We start from the raw sequence: 25261 nt of genomic DNA, 5'->3' as shown, positions 1-25261 counted from the left end.
TGTTGACCTAAAACGCAGTTGGGATGAATATATTTTTAATGTTGCTCAAATTTGTAATTGATGACATCACACTAGGAACTTTATTTTGTTTAATTCATGTTTAAAGAGTCAAAACAAGTTGTTTGTTTGTATAAATATATATAATTTACACATTTTTCAACGTTTTCTCCACAAATACCTGCTCAATTGGTGTAAAACTGTCATTTATATGCACAACAGGGATAAATACACAAATTACAAATTAGAGAATTGTAAAAACCTGTCAAGTCTTATTGCCATCGTCATTGGAAATAATTCACAAACTAGAATTCATTGTTTTAAGCAAGTTCCTAGTCAAATACAAACTAACTGATGCATGCATAAACACTAAATATATTCACAAAATGCAGAGTATGCTCAGAACAACTGTGGATAAAGCGTGCAAAGTGCCATGTGTGGATGAGCTCTCAGCAGCCCGTGTCCTCCCGCAGGCGCTGCACTACATGCTGCTGGTGTCCGAGGTGGAGGAGACGGAGATATTCAAGATCTGCCTGGAGTACTGGAACCACCTGGCCGCCGAGCTGTACAGAGAGAGTCCCTTCTCCACCTCCACGTCGCCGCTGCTCACGGGAAACCAACACTTCGACGTGCCTCCGAGGAGACAGCTCTACCTGCCCGTGCTGTCCAAGGTGAAGCGCCATGTTAACACCCAAACACCCTAAGGCTCGTCCGGGGTCAGAGCGTCGGTCGACTTAAGACGGTCTGTGCCCATCATTTAGTCGACTTAAAGGGAAATATGTAAAAATCTAAATTTTTACATATAAATACACAGTTTTCCGGTACTTTTCAGTCTGAATAGTGCCGGAAAACTGTGTATTTATATGTAAAAATTTAGATTAAACTGATAATTCACTCCCAAATCTTCAGCTAAATCACTCGAGGCATTCTCATTTCTGCTGTTGTCCCACGTTTACTTTGCATTTTAATAAACTGTGGGGGCAAAACAAGTAAATGGATTAATTGCAACCAATAATCGTAAATTAATTTAGCGATTTAATAATATTTTCTGAACTGTACACAGACTTCGAAACCTTCCGTGTGTCGAGAAAAGAGGTTTTATGACCGAGCGACTCACGAAATGTGTAAAAGAGGTTCTTCTTTACTCGTATTGTTGCGTCACATCACAATCATGAGCCTTTTGCAATAAGTATTTGATTAATTGGAAGAATAAACATGAGCTTTAATCAATAAAGAGCAGACAGTTTGTATCATTTATGAGTCATTTATATGAATTATTCAATGCTGAAATACAACTGAAATGTTATATATTGCCACAAAATCACAAAGAAAATATCATTATGGAGCCTCGACGTTTCAGCTTTCATCTCGGGCACAACGACGGGCCTGATGATGAGAACATTTGACCGTATCGTATTAGCAACAATAATCTAATCATTTCTACCAGAACAAACGCCTGACACGTGTCCCTTTGTAAACCCAGCGAAGTATGACATCACGGACATCGCCAAATCTTCTGGCAGATCGAGGCGACAGGTGGTGGTTTAAACATTCACCAAAAGCACAGATCTGTGGGCGCCGTTTGGTGAAACGGAAAACAACACCAGAGAAGAATGTTTTTGTTTCTCAGCGAGCGACAGCGAAAAGCCTTAGAGACATTATTATTTAAAGTTAGCCTGAGCTTTTTTCCTTTCATATTGATTGATCACGACTTTATTTTGCCCTATTTAAAACAATAAAATAGATGTCAATATAAATTCCCTGAACATAAACAATGCATCATTGCCATTTAACACACAAAAAAGCTCAATTTCGGCCTCCAAACTCCATATTGTGTGTTGTGGCTGTTTTATGGCTGAATAATTTTGGAAAAAGATCTAATAATAATGAGCTTCTTCTAATAGTCAGTGTCAGTGTAGTATACAGCAGCCGGCAGGTCATTCTGTTCAAAGTTCACATTTTAAACACGTCACAGAGCAGTAACATTCGAGAGAAAACTGAAATCAGAACCGCTAAACTAATGCACCCAGTGTATTTCTGAACACGTTTGTGGCTGTCTAAAAAGCTGTGTGTTATGACTTTGGCGTTTTGTGCTGTGGTTGTTGTAAATCGTTTGGTCTCGTCTCAGGTACGTTTGTTGATGGTGAGTCGGATGGCGAAGCCCGAGGAGGTTCTGGTGGTGGAGAACGACCAAGGAGAAGTGGTGCGAGAGTTTATGAAGGACACAGACTCCATAAACCTGTACAAGAACATGAGAGAGACTCTGGGTAAGACTATAAACCTGTACAAGAACATGAGAGAGACTCTGGGTAAGACTATAAACCTGTACAAGAACATGAGAGAGACTCTGGGTAAGACTATAAACCTGTACAAGAACATGAGAGAGACTCTGGGTAAGACTATAAACCTGTACAAGAACATGAGAGAGACTCTGGGTAAGACTATAAACCTGTACAAGAACATGAGAGAGACTCTGGGTAAGACTATAAACCTGTACAAGAACATGAGAGAGACTCTGGGTAAGACTATAAACCTGTACAAGAACATGAGAGAGACTCTGGGTAAGACTATAAACCTGTACAAGAACATGAGAGAGACTCTGGGTAAGACTATAAACCTGTACAAGAACATGAGAGAGACTCTGGGTAAGACTATAAACCTGTACAAGAACATGAGAGAGACTCTGGGTAAGACTATAAACCTGTACAAGAACATGAGAGAGACTCTGGGTAAGACTATAAACCTGTACAAGAACATGAGAGAGACTCTGGGTAAGACTATAAACCTGTACAAGAACATGAGAGAGACTCTGGGTAAGACTATAAACCTGTACAAGAACATGAGAGAGACTCTGGGTAAGACTATAAACCTGTACAAGAACATGAGAGAGACTCTGGGTAAGACTATAAACCTGTACAAGAACATGAGAGAGACTCTGGGTAAGACTATAAACCTGTACAAGAACATGAGAGAGACTCTGGGTAAGACTATAAACCTGTACAAGAACATGAGAGAGACTCTGGGTAAGACTATAAACCTGTACAAGAACATGAGAGAGACTCTGGGTAAGACTATAAACCTGTACAAGAACATGAGAGAGACTCTGGGTAAGACTATAAACCTGTACAAGAACATGAGAGAGACTCTGTATGGCTGAATAATGTACTATAAAAGTAACTGAATTGTCCGTCCGTCTCCCCTCAGTGTACCTGACTCATCTGGACTACGCCGACACCGAGCGCATCATGACAGAGAAGCTTCACAACCAGGTGAACGGGACCGAGTGGAGCTGGAAGAACCTGAACACTTTGTGCTGGGCCATCGGCTCCATCAGCGGCGCCATGCACGAGGAGGACGAGAAGCGGTTCCTCGTCACCGTCATCAAGGTGCGCCACGAGAGATACGCCCATAATATGACCATGCGGCTATACTATAACGATCGATACATCCCACAATGCACAGGGTTCGTCCCTCGATCTGAGACTTTTTCCACTTGGCCCGGCAGAGTGAGAAGATTCCGACCATTCAACTACAACTGAATGAAAGGGTTCCGACATTTATCAATAACATTAAAATAGGTGACGGAATAAAACCGAACTGTCGGGTTTTATATGCAACACTAGTACCGTATTTTCCGGACTATAAGTCGCATTATTTGATAAAATACATAAGACCAAGGACAGACATTTGATCTTGAAATACAGTTTAAAATAATAACAGATGAGAGAACATGGTGAATAGGTGTACGTATGCTAACGCTAACACCTTCAGCTACATGACGTATGCTAACGCTAACACCTTCAGCTACATGACGTATGCTAACGCTAACACCTTCAGCTACATGACGTATGCTAACGCTAACACCTTCAGCTACATGACGTATGCTAACGCTAACACCTTCAGCTACATGACGCACAGACAGAACTGTGGTAAGTGTCTGGTATGTTAACGTAACATATTAGCAGTTATTCAGATAACTATAGCATAAAGAACATGCTAACAAGTTTACCAAAGCATCAGTTTTACCCCAAATCACTAAATCCATTGAATTCTTCTTCCTCTGTGTCACTTCTAAACAAATCCACAAACTCCTGAGGTAGAGGAAGTGCAGATTTTTCTTCTGCGTCGCTTAGAGCCTAGAGCGCCCTCTTGTGGTTGCCAGTGTGAAAATAACTAACGATATCATAAGTCGCTCTGGAGTATAAGGTCCTGATAATACGGTAGTTATTGGACATGTACGCGCAAACAAAACATGTTTAAAAGAGCTAAACGGGCATCAAAGGTCTGATTTCACTCACATTAAACAGCATAGTCCTCAAAACCTCTGCTCAGACGTGTGTTTTGATGCTTGGACTGTAATTGATAAAAGTAATGTGAAACAGATGCAGCCACAGCTCTAATCCAGACACACGGTTCTGTAATGCATCCTTAATCATGTCCAGTTGCCACACGCTTCCTTCAATGCCACACGAAGCCTTGGCATTATACAGCAGACACAAAAAAGCAGAACCTTTTGCCAGTCTTAAGTTCACAATGCCACGGTTATTAAATGAAAAAAGGGACCAGGTCGTGTAAATGTATGGTGTTTTTGCGTGTCTTCCAGGACCTGTTGGGTCTGTGCGAGCAGAAGCGAGGCAAAGACAACAAGGCCATCATCGCCTCCAACATCATGTACATCGTGGGGCAGTACCCGCGCTTCCTCCGGGCGCACTGGAAGTTCCTCAAAACGGTCGTCAACAAACTCTTCGAATTCATGCACGGTCAGAAAAAACACAATTTAATACAACATTTTTATTATAGTAGTATGTTATCATTTTTATTATAGTAGTATGTTATCATTTTTATTATAGTAGTATGTTATCATTTTAGTAGTATGTTATCATTTTTATTATAGTAGTATGTTATTTAATTTTTTTCATAATAAGGGTCAATATATTGGACCCATATTGACCCCTCAAACAGAAAGTTTTTTTTAAATTATTTGAATGTTACAAAAAATGTTTTTATAAGTCACAATTCTGGAGTTTATTTTATTTATTTATTTATTCTGTTTTTTAATGAGTTTTAAAGTCTTTTTTTTTTTTTTATACTGAAAATATTATATAATATAGTATTATTTGCAATCAAACTTGGCTTTTTTAATATATTTTTTATCACTCACGATTTTTTTTTGTATTTTTTTTAATTTTATGCTTTTTGCTGCTTTATATTTTACAGTCAAAGCTTTATTATTTTAGTAAATAGTATTTATTTTTGAATCATTTCTGTTTCTTTCTGGCTCGCAGAGACCCACGACGGCGTGCAGGACATGGCGTGCGACACTTTTATTAAAATCGCTCAGAAATGCAGGCGCCATTTTATCCAGGTCCAGGTGGGAGAAGTTATGCCTTTTATCGACGAGATCCTGAACAACATCAACACCATCATCTGTGACCTGCAACCGCAACAGGTGTGGACAGGACCAGCCACACCCACAGTTGGGGTCTAGACTGAGGGAGTTAAGTCCTGGTTTAGACCTGCTTTAGACCTGCTTTAGACCTGCTTTAGTCCTGCTTTAGTCCTGCTTTAGACCCGCTTTAGACCCGCTTTAGACCTGCTTTAGTCCTGCTTTAGTCCTGCTTTAGTCCTGCTTTAGTCCTGCTTTAGTCCTGCTTTAGACCTGCTTTAGTCCTGCTTTAGTCCTGCTTTAGTCCTGCTTTAGACCCGCTTTAGACCCGCTTTAGTCCCGCTTTAGTCCCGCTTTAGTCCTGCTTTAGTCCTGCTTTAGACCTGCTTTAGTCCTGCTTTAGTCCTGCTTTAGACCTGCTTTAGTCCTGCTTTAGTCCTGCTTTAGTCCTGCTTTAGTCCTGCTTTAGTCCCGCTTTAGACCTGCTTTAGACCCGCTTTAGACCCGCTTTAGTCCTGCTTTAGTCCTGCTTTAGTCCTGCTTTAGTCCTGCTTTAGACCCGCTTTAGACCCGCTTTAGTCCTGCTTTAGTCCTGCTTTAGTCCTGCTTTAGTCCTGCTTTAGACCCGCTTTAGTCCTGCTTTAGTCTTGCTTTAGACCTGCTTTAGTCCTGCTTTAGTCCTGCTTTAGACCTGCTTTAGTCCTGCTTTAGTCCTGCTTTAGTCCTGCTTTAGTCCCGCTTTAGTCCCGCTTTAGACCCGCTTTAGACCCGCTTTAGACCCGCTTTAGTCCTGCTTTAGTCCTGCTTTAGTCCTGCTTTAGTCCTGCTTTAGACCCGCTTTAGTCCTGCTTTAGACCTGCTTTAGACCCGCTTTAGACCCACTTTAGACCCGCTTTAGTCCTGCTTTAGACCCGCTTTAGTCCCGCTTTAGTCCCGCTTTAGACCCGCTTTAGACCTGCTTTAGTCCTGCTTTAGTCCCGCTTTAGTCCCGCTTTAGTCCCGCTTTAGACCCGCTTTAGACCCGCTTTAGACCCGCTTTAGACCCGCTTTAGACCCGCTTTAGACCCGCTTTAGTCCTGCTTTAGACCTGCTTTAGTCCTGCTTTAGTCCTGCTTTAGTCCTGCTTTAGTCCTGCTTTAGTCCTGCTTTAGACCTGCTTTAGTCCTGCTTTAGACCTGCTTTAGTCCTGCTTTAGACCTGCTTTAGTCCTGCTTTAGTCCTGCTTTAGACCCGCTTTAGACCCGCTTTAGACCCGCTTTAGTCCTGCTTTAGTCCTGCTTTAGACCCGCTTTAGTCCTGCTTTAGACCTGCTTTAGACCCGCTTTAGACCCGCTGTAGTCCTGCTTTAGACCCGCTTTAGACCCGCTTTAGTCCCGCTTTAGTCCCGCTTTAGACCCGCTTTAGACCCGCTTTAGACCCGCTTTAGACCCGCTTTAGACCTGCTTTAGTCCTGCTTTAGACCTGCTTTAGTCCTGCTTTAGTCCTGCTTTAGTCCTGCTTTAGTCCTGCTTTAGTCCTGCTTTAGACCTGCTTTAGTCCTGCTTTAGACCTGCTTTAGACCCGCTTTAGACCTGCTTTAGTCCCGCTTTAGTCCCGCTTTAGTCCCGCTTTAGACCCGCTTTAGACCCGCTTTAGACCCGCTTTAGACCCGCTTTAGACCTGCTTTAGACCCGCTTTAGACCCGCTTTAGTCCTGCTTTAGTCCTGCTTTAGTCCTGCTTTAGTCCCGCTTTAGTCCCGCTTTAGTCCCGCTTTAGTCCTGCTTTAGACCTGCTTTAGACCTGCTTTAGTCCTGCTTTAGACCCACTTTAGACCTGCTTTAGTCCTGCTTTAGTCCTGCTTTAGTCCCGCTTTAGTCCTGCTTTAGACCTGCTTTAGACCTGCTTTAGTCCTGCTTTAGACCCACTTTAGACCTGCTTTAGACCTGCTTTAGTCCCGCTTTAGACCCGCTTTAGACCTGCTTTAGACCCGCTTTAGACCCGCTTTAGTCCCGCTTTAGTCCTGCTTTAGTCCTGCTTTAGTCCTGCTTTAGTCCTGCTTTAGACCTGCTTTAGTCCTGCTTTAGTCCTGCTTTAGTCCTGCTTTAGTCCCGCTTTAGTCCTGCTTTAGACCTGCTTTAGACCTGCTTTAGTCCTGCTTTAGTCCTGCTTTAGTCCTGCTTTAGTCCTGCTTTAGACCTGCTTTAGACCTGCTTTAGTCCTGCTTTAGACCCACTTTAGTCCTGCTTTAGTCCTGCTTTAGTCCTGCTTTAGTCCTGCTTTAGTCCTGCTTTAGTCCTGCTTTAGACCCGCTTTAGTCCTGCTTTAGTCCTGCTTTAGTCCTGCTTTAGTCCTGCTTTAGTCCTGCTTTAGACCTGCTTTAGTCCTGCTTTTTGGGTTTGTTCCGTGGGATCTAACGGTGTCCTTCTTCTCCAGGTGCACACGTTCTATGAAGCCGTGGGCTACATGATCGGAGCTCAGACGGACCAGGCCGTTCAGGAGCACCTCATCGAGAAGTACATGCTACTGCCAAACCAAGTGTGGGACAGCATCATCCAGCAGGCCACAAAGGTAAAGGACACAAAGGACACACGCCACAAAGGTAAAGGACACAGGCCACAAAGGTAAAGGCCACAAAGGACACACGCCACAAAGGTAAAGGACACAGGCCACAAAGGTAAAGGACACAGGCCACAAAGGTAAAGGACACAGGCCACAAAGGTAAAGGACACACGCCACAAAGGTAAAGGACACACGCCACAAAGGTAAAGGACACACGCCACAAAGGTAAAGGACACAGGCCACAAAGGTAAAGGCCACAAAGGTAAAGGCCACAAAGGTAAAGGCCACAAAGGTAAAAGGCCACAAAGGTAAAAGGCCACAAAGGTAAAAGGACACAGGCCACAAAGGTAAAAGGACACAGGCCACAAAGGTAAAAGGACACAGGCCACAAAGGTAAAAGGACACAGGCCACAAAGGTAAAAGGGTAAAGGCCACAAAGGTAAAGGCCACAAAGGTAAAGGCCACAAAGGTAAAAGGCCACAAAGGTAAAAGGACACAAAGGTAAAAGGACACAGGCCACAAAGGTAAAAGGACACAGGCCACAAAGGTAAAAGGACACAGGCCACAAAGGTAAAAGGACACAGGCCACAAAGGTAAAAGGACACAGGCCACAAAGGTAAAAGGACACAGGCCACAAAGGTAACAGAAATGGCCAGGATCATCAATGTCCAATATTTTTTTTAACTATGATATGTTTAAATATGATAAATCTAATTATGATACGTTTGATTATGATAAATGTAACTATGTTTAACTACATACATTTAACTATGATGCATTTATTTGTGATTAACTGTGATAAATTTGACCATGGTACATTATGATATATTTAAATATGGTTCATTTAATTATGATACGTTTAACTATGAAATATTTAATTTAGATGCATTTAGCTATGATACCTTTATTTGTGATTAACTGTGATAACTATTATGCATTTAATTATGATATATTTAACTATGGGTCATTTAATTATGATATATTTAATTATGATATATTTAACTATGGCTCGTTTAATTATGATACATTTAATTATAATATATTTAACTATGATGCATTTAATTATGATATATTTAACTATGGCTCATTTGATTGATATATTTAATTATGATATATTTAACTGGCTCGTTTAATTATGATATAACTATGATACATTTAATTATGATATAACTATGATACATTTAATTATGATATAACTGATACATTTAGTCATGGTATATTTAACTATGCAGGGTTCAGAGTAAGGATTTTCACTTGTATAGCGGTGCTGCTACACAATCCGCAATTTTTTTCAAATTTGTATAGCAATTTGATAATTGCATAGCAAAACACAAAAGTGACTAACAATCAATATTTTCCATTGATGTAACAAGATTATTTATTTCAAATGTATTTGTAAATATTCTATTTTTAAAAAAACTATTCAACTTTTGAACTCTTAATTTTTTTCTAAATAAAATAGAAAACTTGCAAATAAAATTATTTGTTGAACAAATTAATTAACACCAAGTCACAACTTTCTTCCATATCATCATCATCATCAGATGACTATTTGCATGAGTCTCATTTACATATTGTCTTTACACTCACTAGTTACATATCACCACCAGTCGTCATGACGATGAGCTGTTTGTATCAGAATGACTTCTCTTACACACACAACACGTTTTGGTTTTGTCCTGGACATGAGTGAGTTTGACCCTTTGAATTCCACATCCTCAGTGTTCTCGGGGTGAAAACGGGAGCGCGCGGAGGCGACGAGGGGTTTTACTAGATCTCACTGATCTCACGACAATAACTAATACACAATAACTACATGTTACACATAGTTATGTGTAACACACAACTACGTGAGATCAGCGAGACGCGGCGCTCATAAAGCGACTCATCGCCGCCGCGCGCTCCCGGCGGCTCCTCCAGCTCAGCAGTTTTCGTACGCGCGATCTGTGACAGCAGCGGGACCCGTCAAGTGTGTCATGCTGTTATTGACGATCGATTGACGAGTGATCGGTGCTTTTTAGGCGCTTTGGTTATACAATTGAACACATATTTTTGTATCGCAAAAGCTGCGATACAAAAGCACTTTTTTCTGACGAACTCATCGCATTTGAGAGAAATTGCGTCGCATTTTGCGATGCGATACCGCTTATTCTGAACCTTGCTATGGTTCATTTAATTATGATACATTTAATTATGATACATTTAATTATGATATATTTAACTATGATACATTTAATTATAATATATTTAACTATGATACATTTAATTATGATATAACTATGATACGTTTAATGATGATATATTTAACTCTGCGGATGCTGTGACTTGACCCCGCCCGTGTGTTTCCTCCTCAGAACGTGGACATCTTGAAGGACGCGGAGACGGTGAAGCAGCTGGGCTCCATCCTGAAGACAAACGTCCGCGCCTGCAAAGCCGTGGGGCACCCGTTTGTCATCCAGCTCGGGCGCATTTACCTCGACATGCTCAACGTGTACAAGTGCCTGAGCGAGAACATCTCCGCCGCCATCCAGACCAACGGTGAGGGGGACGCCGCTGAACCAGACCCGACCCGGCAAACGTTTACGATTCCACTATTCCAGCACAAAACTGTAGAAATGTCACTTTTATACTGTATTTGAGAGATTACGCCACAATATTCCCATTTGAATCTGCTCTTTGTGCAACCTTTTTTAATAGTTTTTATGACCGGGAATATTCTGATTGTTCATACCTCCAATATTCTGCAATTTTATCCTTATCTTTAACCGTATTTTCTGGAGTATAAGTTGCACAAGCCAAAAATTGCATAATAGAGAAGAAAAAACATATATAAGTTGCACTGGAGTATGAAATGCATACTCCAGTACAACTTCACTCCGTGCAAGTGTGAAAATAATACATAATATACTCATATTTATACTTATACTGCGGAGTGACTTATATGTGATAAGTCGCACCCCGGCCAAAACTATGAAAAAAGGTGCGAATTATAGTCCGGAAACTACTGTATTATTATGACTATAATTTCTACAAATGAAAACTTCAGATGTGACATTTAAATTTTTCCTTAATATTGGATGAAAATGACCTTAAAACGAATGGTTAATTAAGAATGAACCAGGCTTTGTAACTACTTAATGAAGGAGTAAGGATATTAAACTGTTACTAAGCCTGAATCTTTTTGAATAAACAATAGATTGCTTCATTAAGACTATTAAAAGTGCAGACTGTACTTCATCTTATTAGTTCTAAAGCTTATAGTCGAAGGGAAATGCATTTACTAATTAACTGATAAATCCTTGAGGCTTTTTGAACGTGCGGATTCAGCTTTTTGAACGAGCGTTTTTTGAGACGTGCTTGAAATGTCACGATGACTCATCTCTGCGTCTGTCTCAAGGACCACAGCTGCTGCAGAGTTTAAAACGTCCGAGTTGCAACATCTGCAACAACACCCAACATTCATGGACACGCCCCTCTGCACCGGACACGCCCTCAAAGTTTTGTGTCTGATCCTACAATATTACACCCGGACAGTTGGACAGGAGGCTCCTCAAAACTGTCTGCAAGTAGGCTAACGTATATTAGCATAGCCCCTAGCATTAGCATTAGCTGCTAACGACCTGAAACAAACGGCTCAGTCTGGAGTGACCTCTGTAAGTCCACTGGCCCCTCCTGACCACAGTCACACAGTTCTGGACAAATGGGGTCTTTGGGGGCGTGGCAGAAGAGAAACAACACAGTGAACATGCAGCGTTTGTCCTGCAGATGGTGGTAGAGTGTGTGACGTCACTTCAGACACATGAATAAACATTTGGCCTGTTTCCGCGTGAACCATTGCAAGAGTCCCATGCTTTTCAGAGCGTGTTCGTAGAGGTCAAAGGTGCAGGGTTAGTAACAGTCTAATTGGCCCCGCCTTCAGGGTTGTTCCCGCTGTGTCACAACATCAGCTCCACACAATTCCAATTTGCATAATACACTTTATTCATCCATATTCTCACATATTTCAACCTTTATTTGGTTTAAATGTGTCAAAGTCTCACTGCACAACAGAAATCATCTTTGACTAGTTGACTGTTTATTTATTACTTATTTGTCCTTGTTTTGGCCCCGTTCAGTTTGGATTGTCCACATTTTCCTTGTGTCTAAAGGGTCTATTGAAGTAAGCCTCAAACATGTTCCCTCCTCTTTTCTGCAGGCGAGGCGGTGACCAAGCAGCCTCTGATCCGCAGCATGAGGACGGTCAAGCGGGAAACGCTCAAACTAATCTCCGGATGGGTCAGCCGCTCCAACGACCCGCAGATGGTGAGGGGGCGGGGTCTCGCTGGTCTCGTCGTACGCCTGGTTTAGACCGTACTAGTCCTTCATGTCTGTTGTTTTTATGGTTAAGAATGATAGTGTTCTCAGTAAAAGCGATATTTTATCTGATCATCTTTGCCTCGTATCCGTGGAGACGGAGAGATTTATGATATTCGAACATAAAGCCTGGCAAAGATTTTTGTTGTTGTTGCCAGATCCGCTTCTTTGGAGTTCAGGAGGCGTGGCCCTCGCGGCGTTCCTCGTAAGCGACGGTTTACCGCGACACTCCTCACGTCTCTAGGCCAATGACGAGTCTTGCGCTTTAGAAACGGGCTCTTAACCTCCAGCGAACACAACGCCCTCTGCTGGCCTTCGTGAGCAGGTTCAAGCCGCACTCGTTTTTGTTGTTTTGTTTTATTTTGGCGCCAAATAAGAGCTTATGTGTTTGTCTTCAGTACTAGACGTTCTCCGCTTTCAACAAACGCTTCCCAAAATCGGCGAGTGCGTGCTCTGTGTGACCTTGTGTCGTGACCTTGTGTTGTGACTTTGTGTCGTGACCTCATGTCCGCAGAGTTTATTTAAAGGCGTAATGGACGATTTTTTTGGCCCAAATCTGAGTCTCATTTCCTCGTGGCGTGGACTGCCGATTAGTCCTGCCACGTAGCAATCATAGAACTCACCTACTGCTCACCTGCAGCCGTGTGCGGCTCGTCCCCAGGAGAGCAGCACATTTCCCTGTGTCTAAGCGCATGGATCTATCATAATATAGTTCCCTCAGTGTACGGGACAAAATTAGGACGGCGAAAGACTGTTCGACCTGGCTCAGAAGAGACGGAAATCTACGGGAGACGAGCGATGCGATCCATCGGGCTAATAAACAAACACACGTGTGTGTTGTATCAGTCCACACGGGAGAGTGGCATGTGCACGGGGGGAGTGCGCATATTGTGATATATTGTGTCCTCGTGTCGAGTGTTTACTTAAATAAGCACAATTTGAGTCTCGTTCTTTCCTCGCTCGATTTCATTTGCACCTTTTGTTCAGGAAAGGTCGGTTGGTCTTCTTTTCCTCTCGTGCTTCTTGTCGTTATAAATCGAAGCTACAGAAAGTAAAAAACATATTTCTCACCGTTAATGAGCGCAGTCAGGCTTAATATTGTCATTTTGATATGTTTGTCAATCGAGTCCACCAGTTTATGTTTTCAAAAGATGGAAGAAAATTGAATAGATTTTCGGTCCGTCTGATATGGCCCAGGTCGAGTAAAGACGGGCTCTGTGCATCGATAAATCCAACGCTTTTAAACCGTTTTGAGTCACCGCACGCTTTTTTATGACCAAATCACACATCATCACTGACCTTTGTTCATCTGAAATACGATCAACATGAATGAAAGGTGGAAGATGATTCCTGCTGGCCGTGTTTACACCTAATAACATCGTTTGACTCTGAAACACAAACGGAAAGACCTTCGGGGCAAAGACTGTGGCATTATTAAATCAAACTGTCAAATAAACTATTTCAGATGTTTTCAAATCTGTTTCAAAGGTCGTCATTATAATCGAACCTCTTCCCATTGCGTTCCAGGTCGGGGAGAACTTCGTGCCGCCGTTGCTGGACGCGGTGCTCATCGACTACCAGAGGAACGTCCCGGCGGCGCGAGAGCCCGAGGTCCTGAGCACCATGGCAACCATCGTAAACAAACTGTGCGGACACATCACCTCAGAGATACCGCAGATCTTTGACGCCGTGTTCGAGTGCACGCTCAACATGATCAACAAGGTACGATCAACGAGAACCAGACTCTAAAGGAGACTCTAAACGAGAACGCAGAGTTTAATCTGACAAACCACACGACTCTAAACCAGAACGCAGAGTTTAATCTGACAAACCACACGACTCTAAACCAGAACGCAGAGTTTAATCTGACAAACCACACGACTCTAAACCAGAACGCAGAGTTTAATCTGACAAACCACACGACTCTAAACCAGAACGCAGAGTTTAATCTGACAAACCACACGACTCTAAACCAGAACGCAGAGTTGAAAAAAGAGATTGAAACGTCTAGTGCAGTGGGTCTCACCAAAGAAAAGGAACCACCAGATCTAAATTATTGTATACTATTTCAGCTCTAAATTGGGGCTAAACCAAGTTTTAATAGAAAAACAACATTGTTACAGTTGTTTTGACTAATCTAAACTAAAAAGTACTCTAAATGAAGTCAATACTAGAACTGAAGGAGGTGTAAGCGAATGTAATCTCCAAAGTGTGATATTTCTGCATTTTCTGGTCTGTTTTTTCATATTTGGTGCTATACTTTTTAAGCACATTCCTGATATCTCCGGGCAAACCTTCTCGTATCTCCGGGCAAACCTTCTCGTATCTCCGGGCCGTTTGCATCGTGACTTTTATGAACACCTAAACCTAAAGTCTTTCTCTCTGGTGGCAGAACTTCGAGGAGTTCCCGGAGCACAGGACACACTTCTTTTACCTGCTTCAGGCCGTCAACTCGCACTGTTTCCCCGCCTTCCTGGCCATTCCCCCGGCTCAGTTCAAGCTGGTGCTGGACTCCATCATCTGGGCCTTCAAACACACCATGAGGAACGTGGCAGACACCGGTGAGCCGCTCTCACAGTAACACTACATGCTTTTTGATCTTTCTGGCGTTGCCGGGGGGATTCTGAAAGGTTTATATGTTTAGTTCCAATCAAAAATAATAAAAACTGCACTTTGTCACTTTGTTGAAAAACAGATTTTAATTCAAAATCAGTTCCACAAGTAAAATACAGACGAGACTTAAAATAATAAATATGAATCAGACTCGAGCTGCTGCAAAGTGTTCTACTTCAATATTAAACTGATTCTGTTGTTGGTTTCTGTCTCGGGCCCAGTTTAAGGGGCGAGATGGAGCATTTTCGAGGCAAAAAGTGTCAATTCAGACACTAATTGATAATAAAACAGTAAATACCTCTGTAATCACTGGGCCTGTCCACATGAAACGAGAACTGGCTCAAAGCTCAACGTCTTCTCTGTCGGCTCAAATAAACAAAGTGACTCTTTCGCCTCAGAAAGTCAAACATCGACTCCAAATACGTGATTTTTTCGAACTTAAACTACAAGATTAGAAGTTTGTGGAGCCAAGCCCAAACTGATCAGACGGTTTCATGTCTTGTCGTTTGCATTTAGGATCATTCTTCCACAACCTAGAGCTTTCGAGGATTTGTCTACCGTCTGCGTCAAAGTCTAGAACGTGAATTCTCGATCCAAATGCATTTTGCAGAGAGAAGCTCAATAATTCCGTTTTATTCTTCTTTTTGGTTAAATGCTTGTGTCCTTGGTAACGCGTGTGTCCTTGCTAGCCCGCGTCCTTACTAGCCCGCGTCCTTGCTAGCCCGCGTCACCGCTAACATGTGCGTCCCTGCGTTCCAGGTCTCCAGATCCTGTACACGATGCTGCAGAACGTGGCTCAGGAGGAGACGGCGGCCCAGAGCTTTTACCAGACGTACTTCTGCGACGTCCTGCAGCACATTTTCTCCGTGGTCACCGACACGTCGCACACGGCAGGTCAGATCCAGACTCGGAATCCATTCCATTTATTGTGATATTTAAGATGCTAATATTTCCTTTTTGAATGTCGGACTTTGGTTCGATTCATTTCTGTCATATTTCAAAGACTGTTGTTTGCACCTAAACACAGCAAAGCATCATGGTCTATGTAGTTCCTTCTGTTGTTTTTGGCTGTTGCTACAAAAACAACAATACATTTAAGCAAAGAAGCTTGTAATTTGAGACTTTTGGCAATTCAAAAATCACAACATTTTACTAATTAATCATCACAATAATGTTGCGTCCCAATAAGTGTCCATAAGAAGGACAAAACTAACATTAAAATGTTCAGATGTTAAGTATTTTCAGCTAACGCAATAACATGTTCATGGCAGAAAAGGGACCTCGGAACGTTAAGATGAGTAGAATAAGTACATTTACAGGATGATTTTAGAGATAAATATCATTATAAATCATGAAAACAAGAGGATTTTACAGTAAACATTGACAATATACACTTAACAGATTTATTTAGGTACTTTAGTACGCAATTTAGGAGACTTGAGACACCACTGGTTTAAATATTTTCATCTGTAAAAAAGGCATCTTAAAACTGAATTTTCTCCCAAATCTCAAATCAAATCACTCCTGACGTTCTCTTTTTAAAATCTTTCAAATCCCAATCAAATAATTACTGGATTATTAATCGACTAAATCGTAACTTTAACTTTATTTAAATTACGTTCAAAATATAGTACTTTTGCCTTTTCTTGGATGAAATACTGCAACAATCACTAAAATACCTTCACAATGAGCTCAGAATCCTGGTCTGAACTGGAGCAGTCAGAGTTATGAATGAGCCACGTGCGAGATAAATTTAGAGCGTTTATTTTGAAACGAGGCCGAAGCATCAATGAGATTCTGCAGTGAAACTGGAGCCGCTCAAAGCTCCGTCCATCACAGAGCCAGAGACGACTGTGAATACACAACATATACTACTGCAAATACACAAATACACAAATACACGACTGTGAATACACAACATACACGACTGCGAATACACAACTGCGAATACACGACTGCGAATGCACAACATACACGACTGCAAATACACAAATATACGACTGCAAATACACAAATACACGACTGCGAATACACGACTGCGAATACACGACTGCACGACTGCGAATGCGCAACATACATGACTGCAAATACACAAATATACGACTGCGAATACACAACTGCGACTGCACGACTGCGAATACACGACTGCACGACTGCGAATGCACAACATACACTACTGCGAATGCACAACATACACTACTGCGAATGCACAACATACACTACTGCGAATGCACAACATACACTACTGCGAATGCACAACATACACTACTGCGAATGCACAACATACACTACTGCGAATGCACAAATACACGACTGCGAATGCACAACATACACTACTGCGAATACACAACTGCGACTGCACGACTGCGAATACACGACTGCACGACTGCGAATGCACAACATACACTACTGCGAATGCACAACATACACTACTGCAAATACACAACTGCGACTGCACGACTGCGAATGCACAACATACACTACTGCGAATGCACAACATACACTACTGTGAATGCACAACATACACTACTGCGAATGCACAACATACACTACTGCGAATGCACAAATACACGACTGCGAATGCACAACATACACTACTGCGAATACACAACTGCGACTGCACGACTGCGAATACACGACTGCACGACTGCGAATGCACAACATACACTACTGCGAATGCACAACATACACTACTGCGAATGCACAACATACACTACTGCGAATGCACAACATACACTACTGCGAATGCACAACATACACTACTGCGAATGCACAACATACACTACTGCGAATGCACAAATACACGACTGCGAATGCACAACATACACTACTGCGAATACACAACTGCGACTGCACGACTGCGAATACACGACTGCACGACTGCGAATGCACAACATACACTACTGCGAATGCACAACATACACTACTGCGAATGCACAACATACACTACTGCGAATACACAACTGCACGACTGCGAATACACAAATACACGACTGCGAATACACAACTGCGACTGCACGACTACGAATACACGACTGCGAATACACGACTACGAATACACGACTGCGAATACACAACTGCACGACTGCGAATACACGACTGTGAATACACGACTGCACGACTGCGAATGCACAACATACACTACTGCGAATGCACAACATAAACTACTGCGAATACACGACTGTGAATACACGACTGCACGACTGCAAATACACAACATACACGACTGCGAATACACGACTGCGAATACACGACTGTGAATGCACAACATACACTATGTCGGTGTAATCCCTCATTCGTCCAGGCGTGTTCCATAGTAGAAAAAGCTGTAGTCATCTGGACTCAGTTTGAAAAAATAGACGTTTCGACTCTCATCCAAGAGTCATTGTCAATTCTCAACTCACAACTCTTTCTACTTCAGGAAGGCTCCTCCCAATGGGCGGGTCTTACCACAGAACAGTATTAATATCGGAGTTCTCGATCTAAATTCTTTTATTGACAATGACTCTTGGATGAGAGTCGAAACGTCTATTTTTTTTAACTGAGTCCAGATGACTACAACTGAAGCTTTTTCTACTAAACAACATACACTACTGCAAATACACAAATGTACGACTGCGAATACACAAATGCACGGCTGCGAATACACGACTGCGAAGCACGACTTCGAATGTACGACTGCGAATGCACGACTGCGAATACAAGAATATGTGACTGCGAATACACAAATACACGACTGCGAATACACGACATACAAGACTGCGAATACACGACATACACAACCGCGAATACACGACATACAAGACTGCGAATACACAACATACACAACCGCGAATACACAACTGCGAATGAACAACTGCGAATACACGACTGCGAATACACAACATACACAACCGCAAATACACGACATACACGACTGCGAATACACGACATACACAACCGCGAATACACGACTGCGAATGAACAACTGCGAATACACGACTGCGAATACACAAATACACAACTGCGAATACACAACATACACAACCGCAAATACACGACATACACGACTGCAAATACACGACATACACAACCGCGAATACACGACTGCGAATGAACAACTGCGAATACATGACTGCGAACTGAAACTAGCATTGAAATGTGCCACTGAAATACATCCCATAAACCGGTCTGACACATCAAGTGTTTTTGAGTGATTCCTCGTCCAAAGCTGACACACTGGTCTGGTCTCAGGTCTCACGATGCACGCGTCCATCTTGGCGTACATGTTCAACCTGGTGGAGGAAGGAAAGATCACGACGACTCTGAACCCGACTTCAGCCTCGAACAACCAAAGCTTCATCCAGGAATATGTGGCCAACCTGCTCAAGACCGCCTTCCCCCACCTGCAAGAGTGAGTGTTTAGAGCTCTGGACCGGGACTCGACTGGACCGGGACTGAATCAGTCTTCCCTGACCGTTGCAACGATTGTAAATGTGATTTGTTCTATCAACCATTTCGGGGGGGCTGACCCCGAGACCCCCCATTCTGACCGCCCCTGGAGACTCTTTAGTAGAACTGACCTCTGGACCGAGACGGGCCACAATCATACTCAGGACTGTTCTAGAACTACGTAATTAATGCGTAAATGTGAGAAATATTTCCAACTTCTCCATGGAAACTCTGGCGTTGTCATAGCGATGAGATCAGAGACAGAATATTTGTTTGGAGAGAAAACATTTGTGTAAAAATATGGTAAAAACACCAGAGGATGAAGAGGTTTGAACCTTTGTGTGTTTAATAAAGTCTTTTCTCTTTGTCCTGGTCAGTGCTCAGGTCAAGGTGTTTGTGACCGGACTCTTCAGCCTCAACCAGGACATTCCAGCCTTCAAAGAGCATCTCAGAGACTTCCTGGTCCAGATCAAGGTGAGCCTGACACGGGGGCCTGACACGGGGGGGACCGACAAGGGGGGACCGACGAGGGGGGACCGACGAGGGGGGACCGACGAGGGGGGACCGACGAGGGGGGACCGACGAGGGGGGCCCGACACGGAGGGCCCGACACGGAGGGCCCGACACGGAGGGCCCGACACGGAGGGCCCGACACGGAGACCAAACCAAGACTAAAACCAGATTAAATTAGGACTAAGCCAGGCCCTAAGCCAGGCCCTAAGCCAGGCCCTAAGCCAGGCCCTAAGCCAGGCCCTAAGCCAGGCCCTAAGCCAGGCCCTAAGCCAGGCCCTAAGCCAGGCCCTAAGCCAGGCCCTAAGCCAGGCCCTAAGCCTCCTCGGTCCGTATCCAGGCGTTTATCAGTTCAGCTGCAGAGGATCATGAGTAATAACTGGCCAGTGTGTCTAATATTAGCTGTGACTCCGAGTGACCACGAGTGACCCTGAGGTTATGAGGGCACTGGAACTGGAGAGAACGTAATCAAACCCAGTGCTATTTCTGTCCAAACACTTGATGAAAAATGGCTCATGTCTCACTTTTCTCTTCACATCCGGAGATGAACATGAGACTGCGTCGTGTGGGTGTCAGTGGCCTGTGCCCATTGGTGCCAAAAGCAGGGAGGGGCAAGGCATGGGGCGTGAGTGTGAGCCAGGGGCATGCCAAGGGCGGAGCTGTAGTGGAGCCAGAGCGAGGGCAGGTGTGGGGCAGGGCGTGAGTGTGAGCCAGGGGCGGGACAAGGGCGGAGCTGTAGTGGAGCCAGAGCGAGGGCAGGTGTAGGGCAGGGCGTGAGTGTGGGGAGAGTGGAGCCGGAGCTAGTTCACGTTGTGAAAATGTAGAAATCCATCGATCACCGGCCATTTGAGGTCACATGAAGGTCACATGATGCACTCTAGGTCCAACAGCTGCAGGACACTGGTCAAACTGCAGGACGTTTAGACAAATCCTTTACATCAAATCTCAGAGTGAAAGTGAGACATGTCGGAGTGAGAGAGTGACATGTCGGAGTGAGAGAGTGACATGTCGGAGTGAGAGAGTGACATGTCGGAGTGAGAGAGTGACATGTCGGAGTGAGAGAGTGACATGTCGGAGTGAGAGAGTGACATGTCGGAGTGAGGGAGCGACATGTCGGAGTGAGGGAGCGACATGTCGGAGTGAGGGAGCGACATGTCGGAGTGAGGGAGCGACATGTCGGAGTGAGGGAGCGACATGTCGGAGTGAGGGAGCGACATGTCGGAGTGAGGGAGCGACATGTCGGGAGTGAGGGAGGGACATGTCGGGAGTGAGGGAGCGACATGTCGGGAGTGAGGGAGGGACATGTCGGGAGTGAGGGAGGGACATGTCGGGAGTGAGGGAGCGACATGTCGGAGTGAGGGAGCGACATGTCGGAGTGAGGGAGCGACATGTCGGAGTGAGAGAGCGACATGTCGGGAGTGAGGGAGCGACATGTCGGAGTGAGAGAGCGACATGTCGGAGTGAGAGAGCGACATGTCGGAGTGAGGGAGCGACATGTCGGGAGTGAGAGAGCGACATGTCGGAGTGAGGGAGCGACATGTCGGGAGTGAGAGAGCGACATGTCGGAGTGAGAGAGCGACATGTCGGAGTGAGAGAGCGACATGTCGGGAGTGAGAGAGCGACATGTCGGAGTGAGGGAGCGACATGTCGGGAGTGAGAGAGCGACATGTCGGAGTGAGGGAGCGACATGTCGGGAGTGAGGGAGCGACATGTCGGGAGTGAGAGAGCGACATGTCGGAGTGAGGGAGGGACATGTCGGGAGTGAGAGAGCGACATGTCGGAGTGAGGGAGCGACATGTCGGGAGTGAGAGAGCGACATGTCGGAGTGAGAGAGCGACATGTCGGAGTGAGAGAGCGACATGTCGGAGTGAGGGAGCGACATGTCGGGAGTGAGAGAGCGACATGTCGGAGTGAGGGAGCGACATGTCGGGAGTGAGAGAGCGACATGTCGGAGTGAGAGAGCGACATGTCGGAGTGAGGGAGGGACATGTCGGGAGTGAGGGACATGTCGGGAGTGAGGGAGCGACATGTCGGGAGTGAGAGAGCGACATGTCGGAGTGAGAGAGCGACATGTCGGAGTGAGGGAGCGACATGTCGGGAGTGAGAGAGCGACATGTCGGAGTGAGGGAGCGACATGTCGGGAGTGAGAGAGCGACATGTCGGAGTGAGAGAGCGACATGTCGGAGTGAGGGAGGGACATGTCGGGAGTGAGGGACATGTCGGGAGTGAGGGAGCGACATGTCGGGAGTGAGGGAGCGACATGTCGGGAGTGAGGGAGGGACATGTCGGAGTGAGAGAGGGACATGTCGGAGTGAGGGAGCGACATGTCGGAGTGAGGGAGCGACATGTCGGAGTGAGAGAGCGACATGTCGGAGTGAGAGAGCGACATGTCGGAGTGAGGGAGGGACATGTCGGGAGTGAGGGAGCGACATGTCGGAGTGAGGGAGGGACATGTCGGGAGTGAGGGAGCGACATGTCGGGAGTGAGGGAGCGACATGTCGGAGTGAGGGAGCGACATGTCGGGAGTGAGGGAGGGACATGTCGGAGTGAGAGAGGGACATGTCGGAGTGAGAGAGGGACATGTCGGAGTGAGAGAGGGACATGTCGGAGTGAGAGAGGGACATGTCGGAGTGAGAGAGGGACATGTCGGAGTGAGAGAGGGACATGTCGGAGTGAGGGAGCGACATGTCTGAGTGAGAGAGCGACATGTCGGGAGGGAGGGACATGTCGGGAGTGAGAGAGCGACATGTCGGAGTGAGAGAGCGACATGTCGGAGTGAGGGAGGGACATGTCGGGAGTGAGGGAGGGACATGTCGGGAGTGAGGGACATGTCGGGAGTGAGGGAGCGACATGTCGGGAGTGAGGGAGCGACATGTCGGAGTGAGGGAAGGACATGTCGGGAGTGAGGGAGCGACATGTCGGGAGTGAGGGAGCGACATGTCGGAGTGAGGGAGCGACATGTCGGGAGTGAGGGAGGGACATGTCGGAGTGAGGGAGGGACATGTCGGAGTGAGAGAGGGACATGTCGGAGTGAGGGAGCGACATGTCGGAGTGAGGGAGCGACATGTCGGAGTGAGGGAGCGACATGTCGGAGTGAGGGAGCGACATGTCGGAGTGAGAGAGCGACATGTCGGAGTGAGAGAGCGACATGTCGGAGTGAGAGAGCGACATGTCGGAGTGAGGGAGCGACATGTCGGGAGTGAGAGAGCGACATGTCGGAGTGAGGGAGCGACATGTCGGGAGTGAGAGAGCGACATGTCGGAGTGAGAGAGCGACATGTCGGAGTGAGGGAGGGACATGTCGGGAGTGAGGGAGGGACATGTCGGGAGTGAGAGAGCGACATGTCGGGAGTGAGAGAGCGACATGTCGGAGTGAGAGAGCGACATGTCGGAGTGAGGGAGCGACATGTCGGGAGTGAGAGAGCGACATGTCGGAGTGAGGGAGCGACATGTCGGGAGTGAGAGAGCGACATGTCGGAGTGAGAGAGCGACATGTCGGGAGTGAGAGAGCGACATGTCGGGAGTGAGGGAGCGACATGTCGGAGTGAGGGAGCGACATGTCGGGAGTGAGAGAGCGACATGTCGGAGTGAGAGAGCGACATGTCGGAGTGAGGGAGGGACATGTCGGGAGTGAGGGAGCGACATGTCGGAGTGAGAGAGCGACATGTCGGAGTGAGAGAGCGACATGTCGGAGTGAGAGAGCGACATGTCGGAGTGAGGGAGCGACATGTCGGGAGTGAGAGAGCGACATGTCGGGAGTGAGAGAGCGACATGTCGGGAGTGAGAGAGCGACATGTCGGGAGTGAGGGAGCGACATGTCGGAGTGAGGGACATGTCGGGAGGGAGGGACATGTCGGGAGTGAGAGAGCGACATGTCGGGAGTGAGGGAGGGACATGTCGGAGTGAGGGAGGGACATGTCGGGAGTGAGGGAGCGACATGTCGGAGTGAGGGAGGGACATGTCGGGAGTGAGGGAGCGACATGTCGGGAGTGAGGGAGCGACATGTCGGAGTGAGGGAGGGACATGTCGGAGTGAGGGAGCGACATGTCGGAGTGAGGGAGGGACATGTCGGGAGTGAGGGAGCGACATGTCGGAGTGAGGGAGCGACATGTCGGGAGTGAGGGAGGGACATGTCGGAGTGAGGGAGGGACATGTCGGAGTGAGAGAGGGACATGTCGGGAGTGAGAGAGGGACATGTCGGAGTGAGGGAGGGACATGTCGGGAGTGAGGGAGGGACATGTCGGGAGTGAGGGAGGGACATGTCGGGAGTGAGGGAGCGACATGTCGGGAGTGAGGGAGCGACATGTCGGAGTGAGGGAGGGACATGTCGGGAGTGAGAGAGGGACATGTCGGGAGTGAGGGAGGGACATGTCGGGAGTGAGGGAGGGACATGTCGGGAGTGAGGGAGGGACATGTCGGGAGTGAGGGAGGGACATGTCGGGAGTGAGGGAGGGACATGTCGGGAGTGAGGGAGCGACATGTCGGAGTGAGGGAGCGACATGTCGGGAGTGAGGGAGCGACATGTCGGGAGTGAGAGAGCGACATGTCGGGAGTGAGGGAGCGACATGTCGGGAGTGAGGGAGGGACATGTCGGGAGTGAGGGAGGGACATGTCGGGAGTGAGGGAGCGACATGTCGGGAGTGAGGGAGCGACATGTCGGGAGTGAGAGAGGGACATGTCGGGAGTGAGGGAGCGACATGTCGGGAGTGAGGGAGCGACATGTCGGGAGTGAGGGAGGGACATGTCGGGAGTGAGGGAGCGACATGTCGGGAGTGAGGGAGCGACATGTCGGGAGTGAGAGAGGGACATGTCGGGAGTGAGGGAGCGACATGTCGGGAGTGAGGGAGCGACATGTCGGGAGTGAGAGAGCGACATGTCGGGAGTGAGGGAGCGACATGTCGGGAGTGAGGGAGTGACCTTGGTCGTTTGTGTCCTGCAGGAGTTCGCTGGCGAAGACACGACAGACTTGTTCTTGGAAGAGCGCGAGGCGTCGCTGCGTCAGGCCCAAGAAGAGAAACATAAAATCCAGATGTCTGTTCCCGGAATCCTGAACCCGCACGAGATCCCGGAGGAAATGTGTGACTGAAACCCCCAAACCCCAAACCTCAAACCCCCCTCCAACACAGCGGCACTACACGAGGGCGCTCCTGTGGCACTACACAGCGGCGCCACACGAGGGCGCTCCTGTGGCACTACACAGCGGCGCCACACGAGGGCGCTCCTGTGGCACTACACAGCGGCGCCACACGAGGGCGCTCCTGTGCGACCAAACGCCAATGCCTCTGTGGCTTTTTAACGCATTTTTTATGAGAAATTTTCTGTAAATTTTTCCGAAAAAGCTTCAGATTTTTTGCGTGTGTCTTAGGCTCATACAGTTGCATGAAGTTTAATTCTTATTCTTAGGACAAAGTTAATCACGCGATGTTCAGTTTA

At 46.1% G+C, this 25261-nt stretch overlaps 1 protein-coding gene across 2 annotated transcripts in view; it reads left to right on the top strand.

The window, feature by feature from the left end:
• Positions 1-24916, top strand: part of xpo1b (exportin 1 (CRM1 homolog, yeast) b) — a 54204-nt gene extending 29288 nt beyond the window's left edge. For both annotated transcript variants that reach the window (XM_072436466.1, XM_072436467.1), the window contains 14 exons: positions 471-668; positions 2126-2264; positions 3202-3383; positions 4601-4757; positions 5283-5446; positions 7797-7931; positions 10277-10460; positions 12118-12224; positions 13803-13997; positions 14668-14836; positions 15648-15782; positions 19122-19281; positions 19697-19793; positions 24768-24916. In XM_072436466.1, the coding sequence (XP_072292567.1) occupies positions 471-668; positions 2126-2264; positions 3202-3383; positions 4601-4757; positions 5283-5446; positions 7797-7931; positions 10277-10460; positions 12118-12224; positions 13803-13997; positions 14668-14836; positions 15648-15782; positions 19122-19281; positions 19697-19793; positions 24768-24914 (2169 nt within the window). In that variant the 3' untranslated portion in view covers positions 24915-24916. The remainder of the gene's footprint in view (positions 1-470; positions 669-2125; positions 2265-3201; positions 3384-4600; positions 4758-5282; positions 5447-7796; positions 7932-10276; positions 10461-12117; positions 12225-13802; positions 13998-14667; positions 14837-15647; positions 15783-19121; positions 19282-19696; positions 19794-24767) is intronic.
• The last annotated feature ends 345 nt before the right edge of the window (positions 24917-25261 follow it).

This window comes from Eucyclogobius newberryi, unplaced genomic scaffold (assembly GCF_026437365.1).
Source record: "Eucyclogobius newberryi isolate DKJ021-1_F unplaced genomic scaffold, fEucNew1.0.hap1 SCAF_8, whole genome shotgun sequence".
Classification (NCBI taxonomy): domain Eukaryota; kingdom Metazoa; phylum Chordata; class Actinopteri; order Gobiiformes; family Gobiidae; genus Eucyclogobius; species Eucyclogobius newberryi.
This window is presented reverse-complemented; position numbering and strand designations above follow the sequence as displayed.